At 41.1% G+C, this 12,009-nt stretch overlaps 1 protein-coding gene across 1 annotated transcript in view; it reads left to right on the plus strand.

The window, feature by feature from the left end:
* The first annotated feature begins 979 nt into the window (after positions 1–979).
* The window catches only part of FAM107B (family with sequence similarity 107 member B), a 255,320-nt gene continuing 244,290 nt past the window's right edge, over positions 980–12,009 (plus strand). Inside the window, exon 1 of the mRNA XM_055296535.2 lies at positions 980–1,624. Within this exon, the coding sequence (XP_055152510.2) occupies positions 1,214–1,624 (411 nt within the window). The 5' untranslated portion in view covers positions 980–1,213. The remainder of the gene's footprint in view (positions 1,625–12,009) is intronic.

Raw genomic sequence — 12,009 nt, forward strand, 5'->3', positions numbered from 1 at the left:
AACTACCACCTGTCTGGGCCAAAGAGCACATCTTGACATTAAAAGAGAGAGCAAACAAATTAATTAAGAGTGGGTAACATGCCCGGAAATCTTGACCCCAAAATCACTATTAATGGTAAAAGCATTACAGTATTACATTTCTATAAAATTCCTAGTAGACAGTTGGCTAAGGAAAAATCTTGATTCTGAATTGTCTTAGAATATGTTTATAATTTATTATTTTTCACCATTCACATATTAATGTGTTGAGAAACAGAAGATCTATGTTCAAAAAGGAGTTACTTTCTGAAAGTAGGTGATATATACCATATAGGTAGAATACTTCACATGTGCATAATACCACCACACATAATAACATAATACATAAGGATAATTGTTAATGTGGGGCTCTCTTTTTTTCTTTTTGGTATTGTTGAAAACTAATCAAGAACTTAGCCTAACTAGTAAAAAAAGAAATCAAATTACCAAAGACCTATTTATAGTTATCAGAAAAGGCGATGTGGATCCTGAAACCAAGAAACTTGTTTTGAGGGTGGGGGGAAGATTCCGGGAAGATTCTGGAAAGATCCCAAAAAGTCCAGAAAGATTCAGAAAACATATCACACTGCATCTCTCCAGGGGAAAGATTGAGTCTACCTCCTATTTTAATAATGAAACAGCTGCTAGGGTCGTGACCCTTCTAGGGGTCTTCATTTGTGATGGACAACTGGGTCGTTTTTGTTTTGTTTGGGGGAATAAATATTTGAAGGGGGGTAACCAAAGAAGGTTTTGCTGCTGTTATGATGTTATTGATACGCAGGCTGACGCTATTATGGCAGATGCTATCAGGCTACATTATCTTTATGCCTCCTAGGTAACCTGAAGCAATTGTCTATTGACTTGGCACTACCCTACCCTGAAGCATCTGCCCTGCCTAGGAACTGTAACCGGAGCCACTCACATGCCTCCCCAACAGCTTTCTTTAGCCACTGACAGCACCACAGAAAGAAGAGCGCGAAATTGCCCAGGATGGACACTTTCAAAGGGGCCCCAGCGGCTAAGTGACTCTCAGGGAAGGTGGCCTTGCCATCCCAACTTCTATTTAGGGGCAACCACTAGCAAGTTCTTCTCTTCGGGCAATTGGAAAGAGTTCCTATAAGCGAAGTGCAGGTGATGTGGACCCCTGGAAAATTTCCTTGCTCCGTTTGAACTTTGCAATGATTCACTGCAAGTCATGTCCACGTGGAAAGCAAGACTCACCAAAAGACTGAAGTCTCCCTCTAGAAGCATGCATCCGTTTCCGTGCTCAGCTCTGCTCGCTTGTTTTGGGAATACGAGGGAGAGTGCTTCCTTCAATCAGTCCGGCGTGGCTGATGCTCATTCCACCGTCCGCGTACAGCCTGTGGCCAAAGCAGGCAGACAGCCAAGACACCCAAGCGCAGAAGGAGCTCCAGAGAAAAGGCAAGATTCGGGCACCCATGCAGAGAGAAATGGCAGTGCGAATCGGAATTCAAGTCACCGCACTGCGGCCCAGCCCGCGGAGACGCCTGAAGATGTGCCCCGGTCCCTGGATGATGGGGCGGACTGTGAAGCAGTGGTGTTTCAGGCTTCCATCCCCAGACCATCAGTTATTGACATGCCCAAGGTGAGTGAGTGTTCGCTCTGCGATTATAGACGGGATGGAGCTGGAGGAGAGTTGGGATCATGTGGCGAATGCTTCAGCAAACAAACTCATTTAACCTTCTTACTGAATAAGGCATTGCGGGCGTTCTCACTAGTGCGAAGAAGTGTGTTAAAGCCATGTAGATTCTCAGAGTGTTCTCAAAAGATGTGGATGAGGCAATGATAATAAGCACTGGAGCCATGGCAATGACCGAAGTTAACCTTGAATTAACGGGCTAGGGTGACTTGGGGCCAACAATGGCTCACTCAGTAACAGATTAGGAGTAAGATAGTTTACAAAAGCACTTTTTTCCTTTATCTATTCCCTCCCAACCCCACCGGTCTCTAAATTTATTTATATGAAAATCCACAATCTAAAAAGTTTGGCTAGGGAATTCACAAAACTGCCTCTACTTAAAATGAATCACATGATATCAAAGCAGTCTGGGAAAATTTGGAAATGATCATCAGTGTATGCCTAGTGGTAGGGAAGGGAACTGACCTATAAAACTATTCATAATATGGATGTTTTTGTGATAATCTTCTGAGAGCTGAAGGCAGGAGGAGGAAGTTATTTTTAAAAAAAATGGTGCCACTGCTCTTAAGAGTTATTTACTTATTTTCTTTCCATTTTTGGTATCAGTGAATTCTAATTGTTGAGTATTCTGATTAGATGGAGCTGCACAATTATTTCAAAGTTCCCAGTAATCCCAGTGTGCAGATGCAGTGTAGAGAAAAGGTTTTCTAAAAGGTACACTCCAAAGATATCTCTTGACCATTTTTGGTCATTTCCTAGCCAGGTAGCTTAGGGCCAGACTTAAAAAAACTGAGAAGTCTTTGGGGATCCATCACTGAAGTATTCTGATTTTTTAAAATCATTTTTCCACGTCCGTTTGACAAATTATTTTTTGGTCTGACTTGCTTAACGGAATCTAAGAAACCTCCTTAGCAAGAACACAGCCAGCCAGCAAAGATAGGGTTAAAACATCATTTAGGCCGGGCGCGGTGGCTCACGCTTGTAATCCCAGCACTTTGGGAGGCCGAGGCGGGCGGATCACGAGGTCAGGAGATCGAGACCACGGTGAAACCCCGTCTCTACTAAAAAATACAAAAAATTAGCCGGGCGCGGTGGCGGGCGCCTGTAGTCCCAGCTACTCGGAGGCTGAGGCAGGAGAATGGCGTGAACCCGGGAGGCGGAGCTTGCAGTGAGCCCAGATTGCACCACTGCACTCCAGCCCGGGCGACAGAGCGAGACTCTGTCTCAAAAAAAAACAAAAAAAAACAAAAACATCATTTAAAAAATAGTTTCATTTGACACCCCGCAGGTTTATATGAAGTGACTGAAGCTTGGGCCTGTCGTCTGCATTCTGAAATTGGACAGAGAGTTTTACCATATCCTCTGTCACAGCAAAAACTACAATGTTTTTTTCTAGCACCACTAAACCAAAACCCAAAACCAACCAACAAAAACCAAAATTTTCAGTGAATAGCCACATCCAGATTAAGATATTTTTGGTAGTGTTATAGGTAGCTGATTATAATTCATGGCCAAGTTGATATTTGTTGGATATTTATGGTACCAATGATGTACAGTTTTAATGAACCAGAAGACTTTCTGTCGAGCAATGCGGACCAACCTTACGTTACTGAAGACAGCCACAAGAACAAAGGGTTACTTTGATTTTATCTTTCTGCTTTAGTTGCACATGGGACTCAGGGACTCAAGGCAAGCATGTGAATTCAAATAGAACCAATAACACAAAATGGGGCCACATCCATGTTTAGTGTCCACTTGGCAGGAGCAAAGCCATGGGTAGTCCGCAGTGTAGGATGGATTACAGTTGGGAAGGCCAGAGCAGAGAGGACATTGTAGCAATCCAGACAGGAACAACAGGGAGATAAAGTGGGAGAGGCTCCATGAGGCAGGACACGCAGCAGTTGACTGTGGGGTCCAAACCAGGCAGGGAGGGGAGTAGTGATGCAATGCAAACACTGAAATCAAGTGCCAGGAGGTGCAGGAAGAGGGCCTGCTGTGGGTAAATGGGCATCTATTCTAGTTCAAACATCGAGAGCTAAGCCGTACTGAGCACTTGCAGTTCGCTAGCCATTATTCTAAGTGCTTTACACAGAGTTTCTCAGCCAACCCTGGTGACAGTGAGGTGCATATTCTTTTTTTTTCTTTCTTTTTTTTTTTTTTTGAGATGGAGTCTTGCTCTGTCTCCCAGGCTGGAGTGCAGTGGCACGATCTTGGCTCACTGCAGCCTCTGCCTCCCAGGTTCAAGCAATTCTCCTGCCTCAGCCCCACAAGTAGCTGAGACTACAGGTGCCTGCCACAATGCCCAGCTAATTTTTTGTATTTTCAGTAGAGGCGGGATTTCACCGTGTTAGCCAGGATGGTCTTGATCTCCTGTCCTCATGACTCCCCCTGCCCAGCCTCCCAAAGTGCTGGGATTACAGGAGTGAGCCACCACGCCTGGCCAGTGCATATTCTTATGGTGCCCATTTTACAGAGGAGGGCATGGATGCTTAGAGAGGGTAAGACATTTGCCCAAGGCCACAAAGAGAGGATGTGGCAGAGACAGGACTGGAACCCAGTTCTGTTTGACTCCAAAGTCCATCCTCTGAATTATAATGTGCTTCTACTACTAATTAATTGTGTAGTGTTTGATGATTTAGGGTCAAATATTCACACGTGATTTCACTTGATACGCAGTCACATTTAAATATCATACGTATTGACTGGGCTTAGTGGCTCATGCCTGTCGCCCAGGGCTTTGGAAAGCCAAGGCGGGAGGATCACTTGAGACCAGAAGTTTGAGACCAGCCTGGGCAACATAATGAAGGTTCATCTCTACAAAAATAAATAAATAAATTCCATACATTTATATGTAGATATCGATATAATTATTATTTGTTTTTAATTTATTTTTATTTGTTGTTATTTTAATTGATATATCACAGTTGTATATTTTTTGGGGTACATGTGATATTTTGATACACGTATAAATGTGTAATCAAATCAGGGTAACTGGGATATCTACCACCTCAAACACTTACCTTTTCCCTGTGTTGAGAACATTATAATTCCTGTCTTCTAGCTATTTTGAAATACACAATAAATTATTATTAACTATAACTTCTCCACTGTGCTATTGAATACTCGAATTTGTTCCTTCTAACTGTACTTTTGGATCTAATAACCGACTCCTCTTAATGATAGTCAATAATTATTGTTATTTGTTTTTATTCATTTGCTTTACCCTTTTCTACCATAGCCTCATGGTGTATAACACCACAGAAGATGTCCATTTTGCGTCCTGCTACTGACAAAGCTTTGCTGCTTGCAGTGTGGGGGATTGCTTTGAGATCTTCTGATTAAAAGTGGCTTAGAACTGCCCAGATTTTTCATTACCAAGTGACTTTGCAATGGCATGTTTTCCCTTAGCAGGTGATGAATGATACGCTTTTATTACAACCTTGCCTGGTAGCAAAAATATTTCCCTTTTGGATGCACTGATCCTCATTACTTAAGCTGCCTTGGTAGAGGCCACAAATAATCTTTTTTTATTTTTTTATTTTTTAGTTCAGCCTCAGACATAACGATAGGTAAGAAATGGGGACAAGCCCCTCTCTCTATCTTTAGTTACCTGATGTTCAGACAGGAGGGTGGCTCATTTATATTGGAAACAGCATCTGGTTCAAGAGAGAAAGCTTGAGGTAATGAAGCTAAACAAACTAAGCAAATCTAAAAAATTTTTGTTTGGTATAATGATCAGCACACGTGTCTGTATTGAAGAAATGCTATTGATTAGTCTTCAACCTTTTTGTATTCATCTCTTTTCTGTTCCAGACCTGAAACCAAAGTGATAACAACCCTAAAATGGGAATGTGTCTTATAATTGTTAGTACCTCTTAATGATAACTTTTCCCCTTCTTAGTGGTCTTGTAGTTGAAGTGTCGTATCATTGGTGGAATTGTAGACTCAAAGAAATTCAGCAGTACTGCTGTTTATTTTATTTTTATTTTTATTTTTTTGAGACAGAGTCTTGCTCCATCACCCAGACTGGAGTGCAGTGGTGTGATCTTGGCTCACTGCAACCTCTGCCTCCCGTGTTCAAGTAATTCTCCTGCCTCAGCATCCCAAGTAGCTGGGATTACAGGCACCTGCCACCATGCCTGGCTAATTTTTGTATTTTTTGTAGAGATGGGTTTTCACCATGTTGGCCAGCCTGATCTCAAATTCCTGACCTCATGATCCACCTGCCTTGGGCTCCCGAAGTGCTGGGATTACAGGTGTGAGCTGTCGCACCTGGCCTGCTGTTTATTTTTTTAGTCAGTAGTTATTGTGCTCTTCCTCAATGTGAGGATAGCATTAGCCCTGGGGAAACACTGATGATTGTGACTCAATCTCTGAGGTTGCTGACGTTCTAGTGGGAAGTTCCATTGGGTAAACAGGCAGAATCAATGCAGTATGAGAGGGCTTATGGCTGAGCATCGGATGGAATACAAACACAGGAAGGGGCTTCATGCTCAGCTTTGGGAAGAAGACAGGGGAGACTAGAATATAGGGGATTCGATCTTATTCTGTTCTAATTGAGAATCCAACTTAACACTGCACCCAGCCAAGTTGAATGGTGCTGTTTCACTCTTCTCTCTCCCAGTGATGTACGCAGTGTGAGAAAGGGAGAGTTCACACACCAAGCAACTAAAAGTTTCAGAGTAGTTTGGTAGTTTGAGAATGTCTTCCTATAGCAGTTGTAAGTTCCATCTAGTTTGTACTTGAACTGGGAGTAGCCAGCCTCACATAGGAAGAGATAGTAATTGTAGTTTGGTAAATCATTTCTGGGTTTTTAAATAGAAAGTCAATTGTGGCCAGGCGCGGTGGCTCACGCCTGTAATCTCAACACTTTGGGAGGCTGAGTGGGGTGAATTACGAGGTCAGGTGTTCGAGACCAGCCTGGCCAACATGGTGAAACCCTGTCTCTACTAAAAATACAAAAAATTAGCTGGTCGTGGTGGCAGGCGCCTGTAATCCCAGCTACTCGGGAGACTGAGGCACAAGAATCGCTTGAACCCGGGAGGCTGAGGTTGCAGTGAGCCGAGATCGCACCACTGCAATCCAGCCTGGGTGACAGAATGAGACTCCGTCTAAAAAAAAAGAAAATAAAACAAAAACAAAAACAAAAACGTCAGTTGTACAAAAGTGAAGGGAAACAGGGCCCATCTTGGAATTGACAACTTCATTGATTTTTGGAACTGGTTGGTTTAGCAACTGGGCAGAGAAGTGGTAACCAAGCCATCCTAGCACCCCAGCAGTGGCCTGAAGATTCACAGGCTCTGGTGGTTACTGATTTCTAGGGTCTGAGCCTCAGCACTGCTGTCTCTAAACACAGTTTTGTCAGTCGGCTTTCTCTGAGAGAATAGAGACTCCCTATGTTGTTGGATACAGCAGGGTCAATTTGATTTTATCTTCCTGTTTTAGTGACACATAGGACACAGGGGCCCAAGGCAAGCACTGTGTGTTAGAATAGAACCAATAACACACAGTGGGGACAACATCTGTACTTACTGTCCACTTAGCAGGGGCAAAGCCATGGGTAGGTGTAGGATGGATTAGAGTCAGGAAGGTTGGAGTATCAAGGCCATGGTAATAAACCTGATAGGGACAGCAGGAAGATGAGGTGAGAGATAGTTTACAAAAGCCTGATGCGTAAGTCAGAATGCTCATTTAGTTGTAAGCTTTGAGCACTAATGGGTAGGGTTGCACTGACTGAGCCATGTATTCTCCTCACTGGAAAATCACAAGTAAAGAGAAATGATAACCAAAAATTTGTTGGAAAGCATGGACTTAGAGGAAGGAGAGTGATTCATTTTGTTGTGATAAAATACACATAACATAAATTTTACCATTGTAACTGTTTTAAAGTATATAATTCTGTGGCATTGAGCATATTCACATTGTGGTGCAACCATCATTCTTTTGCATGTAGATATCCAAATTTCTCAGCACCATCTGTTGAAAACACTGTCTTTTTGCCATTGAATGGTCTTGGCACACTTGTTGAAATCATTCGACCATATATGTGAGGGTTTGTTTCTGAGCTTTCATTCTGTTCCATTGGTCTATATGTCTGTGACAGTACCACACTGTTTTGATTACTGTAGTTTTGTAGTGAACTTTGAAATCTCAAACTGTGAGACTTCCAATGTTGTTCTCCCATTTCAAGATTGTTTTGATCATTTGGGGTCTCTTGAGATAAATTTTAGGATGAATTTTTCTATTTCTGCAAAAAACATTATTGAGATTTTGATGGGGGTTGCATTAAATATATAGATATCTTTGAGCAGTATTGACATCTTACATTTTCTAATCCATGAACACAGGATATTTTTCCATTTATTATATTTATGTCTTCTTTAATTTCTTTCAGCAATGTTTTGAAGTTTTCAATGTACACTTCTTTTGCCTCCTAGGTTAAGCTAATTTCTAAATATTTTATTCTTTTTGATGCTATTGTAAATAAAATTGTTTGTTAATTTCCTTTTCAGAGTGTTCATTGTTACTGTATAGAAATGCAACTGATTTTTGTGCAGGGGTCTTTATCTTACAATTTTGCTGAATTTATTTATTAGTTCTGTACATTTTTTGTTTTCTACACTTAAGATCATGTCATCAACAAACAGATAATTTTACTTCTTCTTTTCTAATTTGGATGCCTTTTATTTCTTTTTCTTGCTTAATTGCTCTGGTGGAAACTTACAATACTGCATTGAATAGAAGTGGCAAAGTAAGCATCCTTGTTTTGTTCCTGATTTCAGAGTAAAAGCTTTCAGTCTTTCACTATTAAATATGAGGCTAGTGGTGGGTTTTTCTTATATGAACTTTATTGTGTTGAGGTAGTTTCCTTCTATTCCTAACTTTTTGAGTATTTTTTTATTATGAAAGGGTGTTGAATTTTGTTAATTTTTTTTCGCATCAATTGAGATGATCACATGTGTTTTCTTTCCTTCATTCTGTCAATGTGGTATGTTACACTGATCAATTTTTCTATGTTGGCCATCATTGTATTCCAGGAACAAATCCCACTTAGTCATGGTGTAATCTTTTTAATATGCTGCAGTTTCCTGTTTGCTAGTATTTTGTTGAGGATCTTTCTATTAATGCTCATCAGGGGCCGGGTGCAGTGGCTCATGCCTGTAATCCCAGGACTTTGGGAGGCTGAGGTGGGTGGATCATATGAGGTCAGGAGTTCGAGACCAGCCTGGCCAGCATGGTGAAACACTGTCTCTACTAAAAATATAAAAATTAGCTGGGTGTGGTAGAGGGGCTATAATCCCAGCTACTCAGGAGGCTGAGGCAGGAGAATCACTTGAACCTGGGAGGCGGAGGTTGCAGTGAGCCGAGATTGTGGCACTGCACTCCAGCCTGGGTGACAGAGGGAGACTCTCTCTCTGTCTGTCTTTCTGTCTCTCTCTCTCTGTCACTCACTCTCTCTCTCTGTCTCTCCGTCTGTCTCTCTCTCTCTCTATATATATATATATACACATATATATACACACATATATATACATATATACATATATATACACATATATACACATATATATACATATATATACACATATATATATACATATATATATATACATATATTAATCAGGGATATTGTTCTGCAGTTTTCTTGCAGTGTCTTTGTCTGACTTTGGTATCAGATTAGTGCTGGCTTTATAGAATGAATTAGGAAGTGTTCCCTCCTCTTCAGTTCTTTGGAGGAGTTTGAGAAAGATTCTTTACATGTTTGGTAGAATTCACCAGCGAAACCACATGATCCAAGTCTTTCTGTTGTTGTTGTTGTACAGTGTTTGATTATGGATTCAGTCTCCATACCAGTTATAGGTCTATTCAGATTTTCGACATCTTCCTGAATCAGTCTGGGTGAAGAGGGGCTACTCTGATAGCATCACTGAGCTATGGCAATTGTAAGTACCACTCACTGATCATCACATAAGTACTAGCTCATTGGATCCTGCTAGTCCTCTTACAATATTAGTTCCTGATAATCCCACTCTCTCTTCTGCTCAAAACCCTCCAAAGTCTCCCTATTTCCCTCAGAGTAAAAATCAAATCCCTACAGTGGCCCACACATCCAATACAAAGTACCTCTCTGAACTCACCTCCTGTTCTTCTACCTGACAGGGAAACTGGAACTCAGTGAGGCTACTAAGCATCTAATCCATGTCCATTCTAATGATAACCCTCCAAGCAGCATGGGAAACTCAGGTCAACAGGTCAGACATAACATCTGCGGGCTGTGCAGAACTCATGCTGCAAATAACTAAATAACCTTTCCTTTGCTCACCTTGTCTAGGCTCCATGCCCATCCCTTGTCTTTTCTTGGCACAGTCTTTTCTAATACCTAGGATCATTTCACTAATTCAGTTTCAGTTCCTTAGTTAGAAGCAGATTCAAAACATGTTCCCCTGAAGCCATCTTAATTGAAATTGGGTGTTTGAGAGACTCCTCAGATATCTATTAACAGAAAAGCTCTTGGAACTCTTGTTCACCTCTATAGGTAACTGATATTCAATATATTGATTTTTATTTCGATGTCTTGAAGTTGTCTGGAAGCCAAGACTTGGGGGTACCATCTGTAGATGTCAGTGCTGCTGGGAAGCCTATTATAAACTCACGTGTAATCACCCATTACCCTTCATCCTACCTGCATTCTGTATCCCCCTTAACTAATAGCATTCCTGGGAATCGCTCTGCTGGGCTATATTTCCATTTTCTGGTACAAACCATTTTTCCTGCATTTCTTTAGAATGAAACCTTCCCTACCTTTCCCTATGGGCCTGAACAGAAGATGAGAGAATTTTAGCCTACCTACAAAAACAAATGCCCTGTTAGTGAAGGTCTCTGTTAAACATATTATTTGACATCAACATGTTAAAATATATGGTAAATAATAGATTATTGCAATTAAACATTAATTTTCTAGTTCCTTTTTATTCTCCTGAGCAAAATTACTGTCACTCCCTCCTCAAACACAGAAGATATTTGAATGACCTAGTGAGAATCCCATTCCATTCCATTTAAGCCCTGATCATTTCTTATGCCAGGTTTCTACTTTCAAAAGATGTTAAACACAGTGGCATGATCGTGCATGATATACCCAGTCAGGAATTTTCCAATCTGGATATTCAGTTGCATCCCAACCGGAAAAGAGAGAGGCAGCTTCTTGGTTTCTCTTAGAATGCAATAAATGGATAGCTCTCATAAACCATGAAAATTTACATGGTGCAGATTTGGCTATCGGCAACTCTCCGTAAAAGACTGCAGAGAGTGGCAAGAATGCAAAATTTTCAGACAATTCAGAGATGAAAGGCATCGACTTATATTCCAAGCTAAGACATAAAAGATGAGGGAATAATTTAACCAAATTTTAAAGCACCATTTATTTTCAAGTGAGGTTACCATTGCATTTACAATTCAGTTAGAAATAGGGCATGTTCTGTAAGTAGGTATTGATCTATTGGGGGAGAGAGAGTCAAAGGGAAGAGGTCGACTCATATCTTTGAGCAGCACTTATTTCCAGCTCGTCAGAGAAAAATCTAGCAATCTGCCCATGACCTGGTTGTTCCTTTGCCTTCAATTTTCACAGGTAGAAAATGCAAGTTCAGGGTTGACGTTGTTCGTCGGCAGTGGCCTGGAGTGCATACCCAAAGAGTCACTGGGGAGATTTCAACTTATTAACAAGACCCATTTTTCTAAAATACCTACGTGTGTATAGCTGAAATTTCCAGTCTCTTGATGAAATAACTTGCAGTTCTGCATCAGTTAAAAAACAATAATTTCACGATTCCACTCACTGGGTATGTTGGAAACTTTAAAATGTCTTACGGTCTAGGAACCACAGGGGCTGGTTGAATGGATGTGCTATATCAATTATGGGAAATTAGAGATTTCTTTTTCCAGCCACAGACATGGTTAACCTGATCTGAACTGCCTTTAGTTTTCCACTTGCAGTTCCTCCTTTCCAAAGAAAATATGGCTCATTAAGTTAACACTTTTTCCAATATGAGGTTGACGCTTGGTTTTGTAATTCTGCACCAGGGAAGGCCGGAGGTTGGAAATTTTAGGCAGTTAGAGGAAGGGGAATCCTCCACAAAGGACATCAGAATGCTGTGGGAGGTGTTTATGATCTTGTTCTGAAAAGCTGGTTTGTGCGTGTTTCATGTTCAGTTAAATGGAAAATGACAACTGAGGCAACTGTTGGAAACTAAGCACCTAAGCAGGATTTGATTGCCAATCCTAAAGGAGAAACTTCCTGGCAAATGAGTTACCCATATAGTCCTGTAACTGAAAAC

This window comes from Symphalangus syndactylus, chromosome 10 (genome assembly GCF_028878055.3).
Source record: "Symphalangus syndactylus isolate Jambi chromosome 10, NHGRI_mSymSyn1-v2.1_pri, whole genome shotgun sequence".
In the NCBI taxonomy this organism is placed as follows: domain Eukaryota; kingdom Metazoa; phylum Chordata; class Mammalia; order Primates; family Hylobatidae; genus Symphalangus; species Symphalangus syndactylus.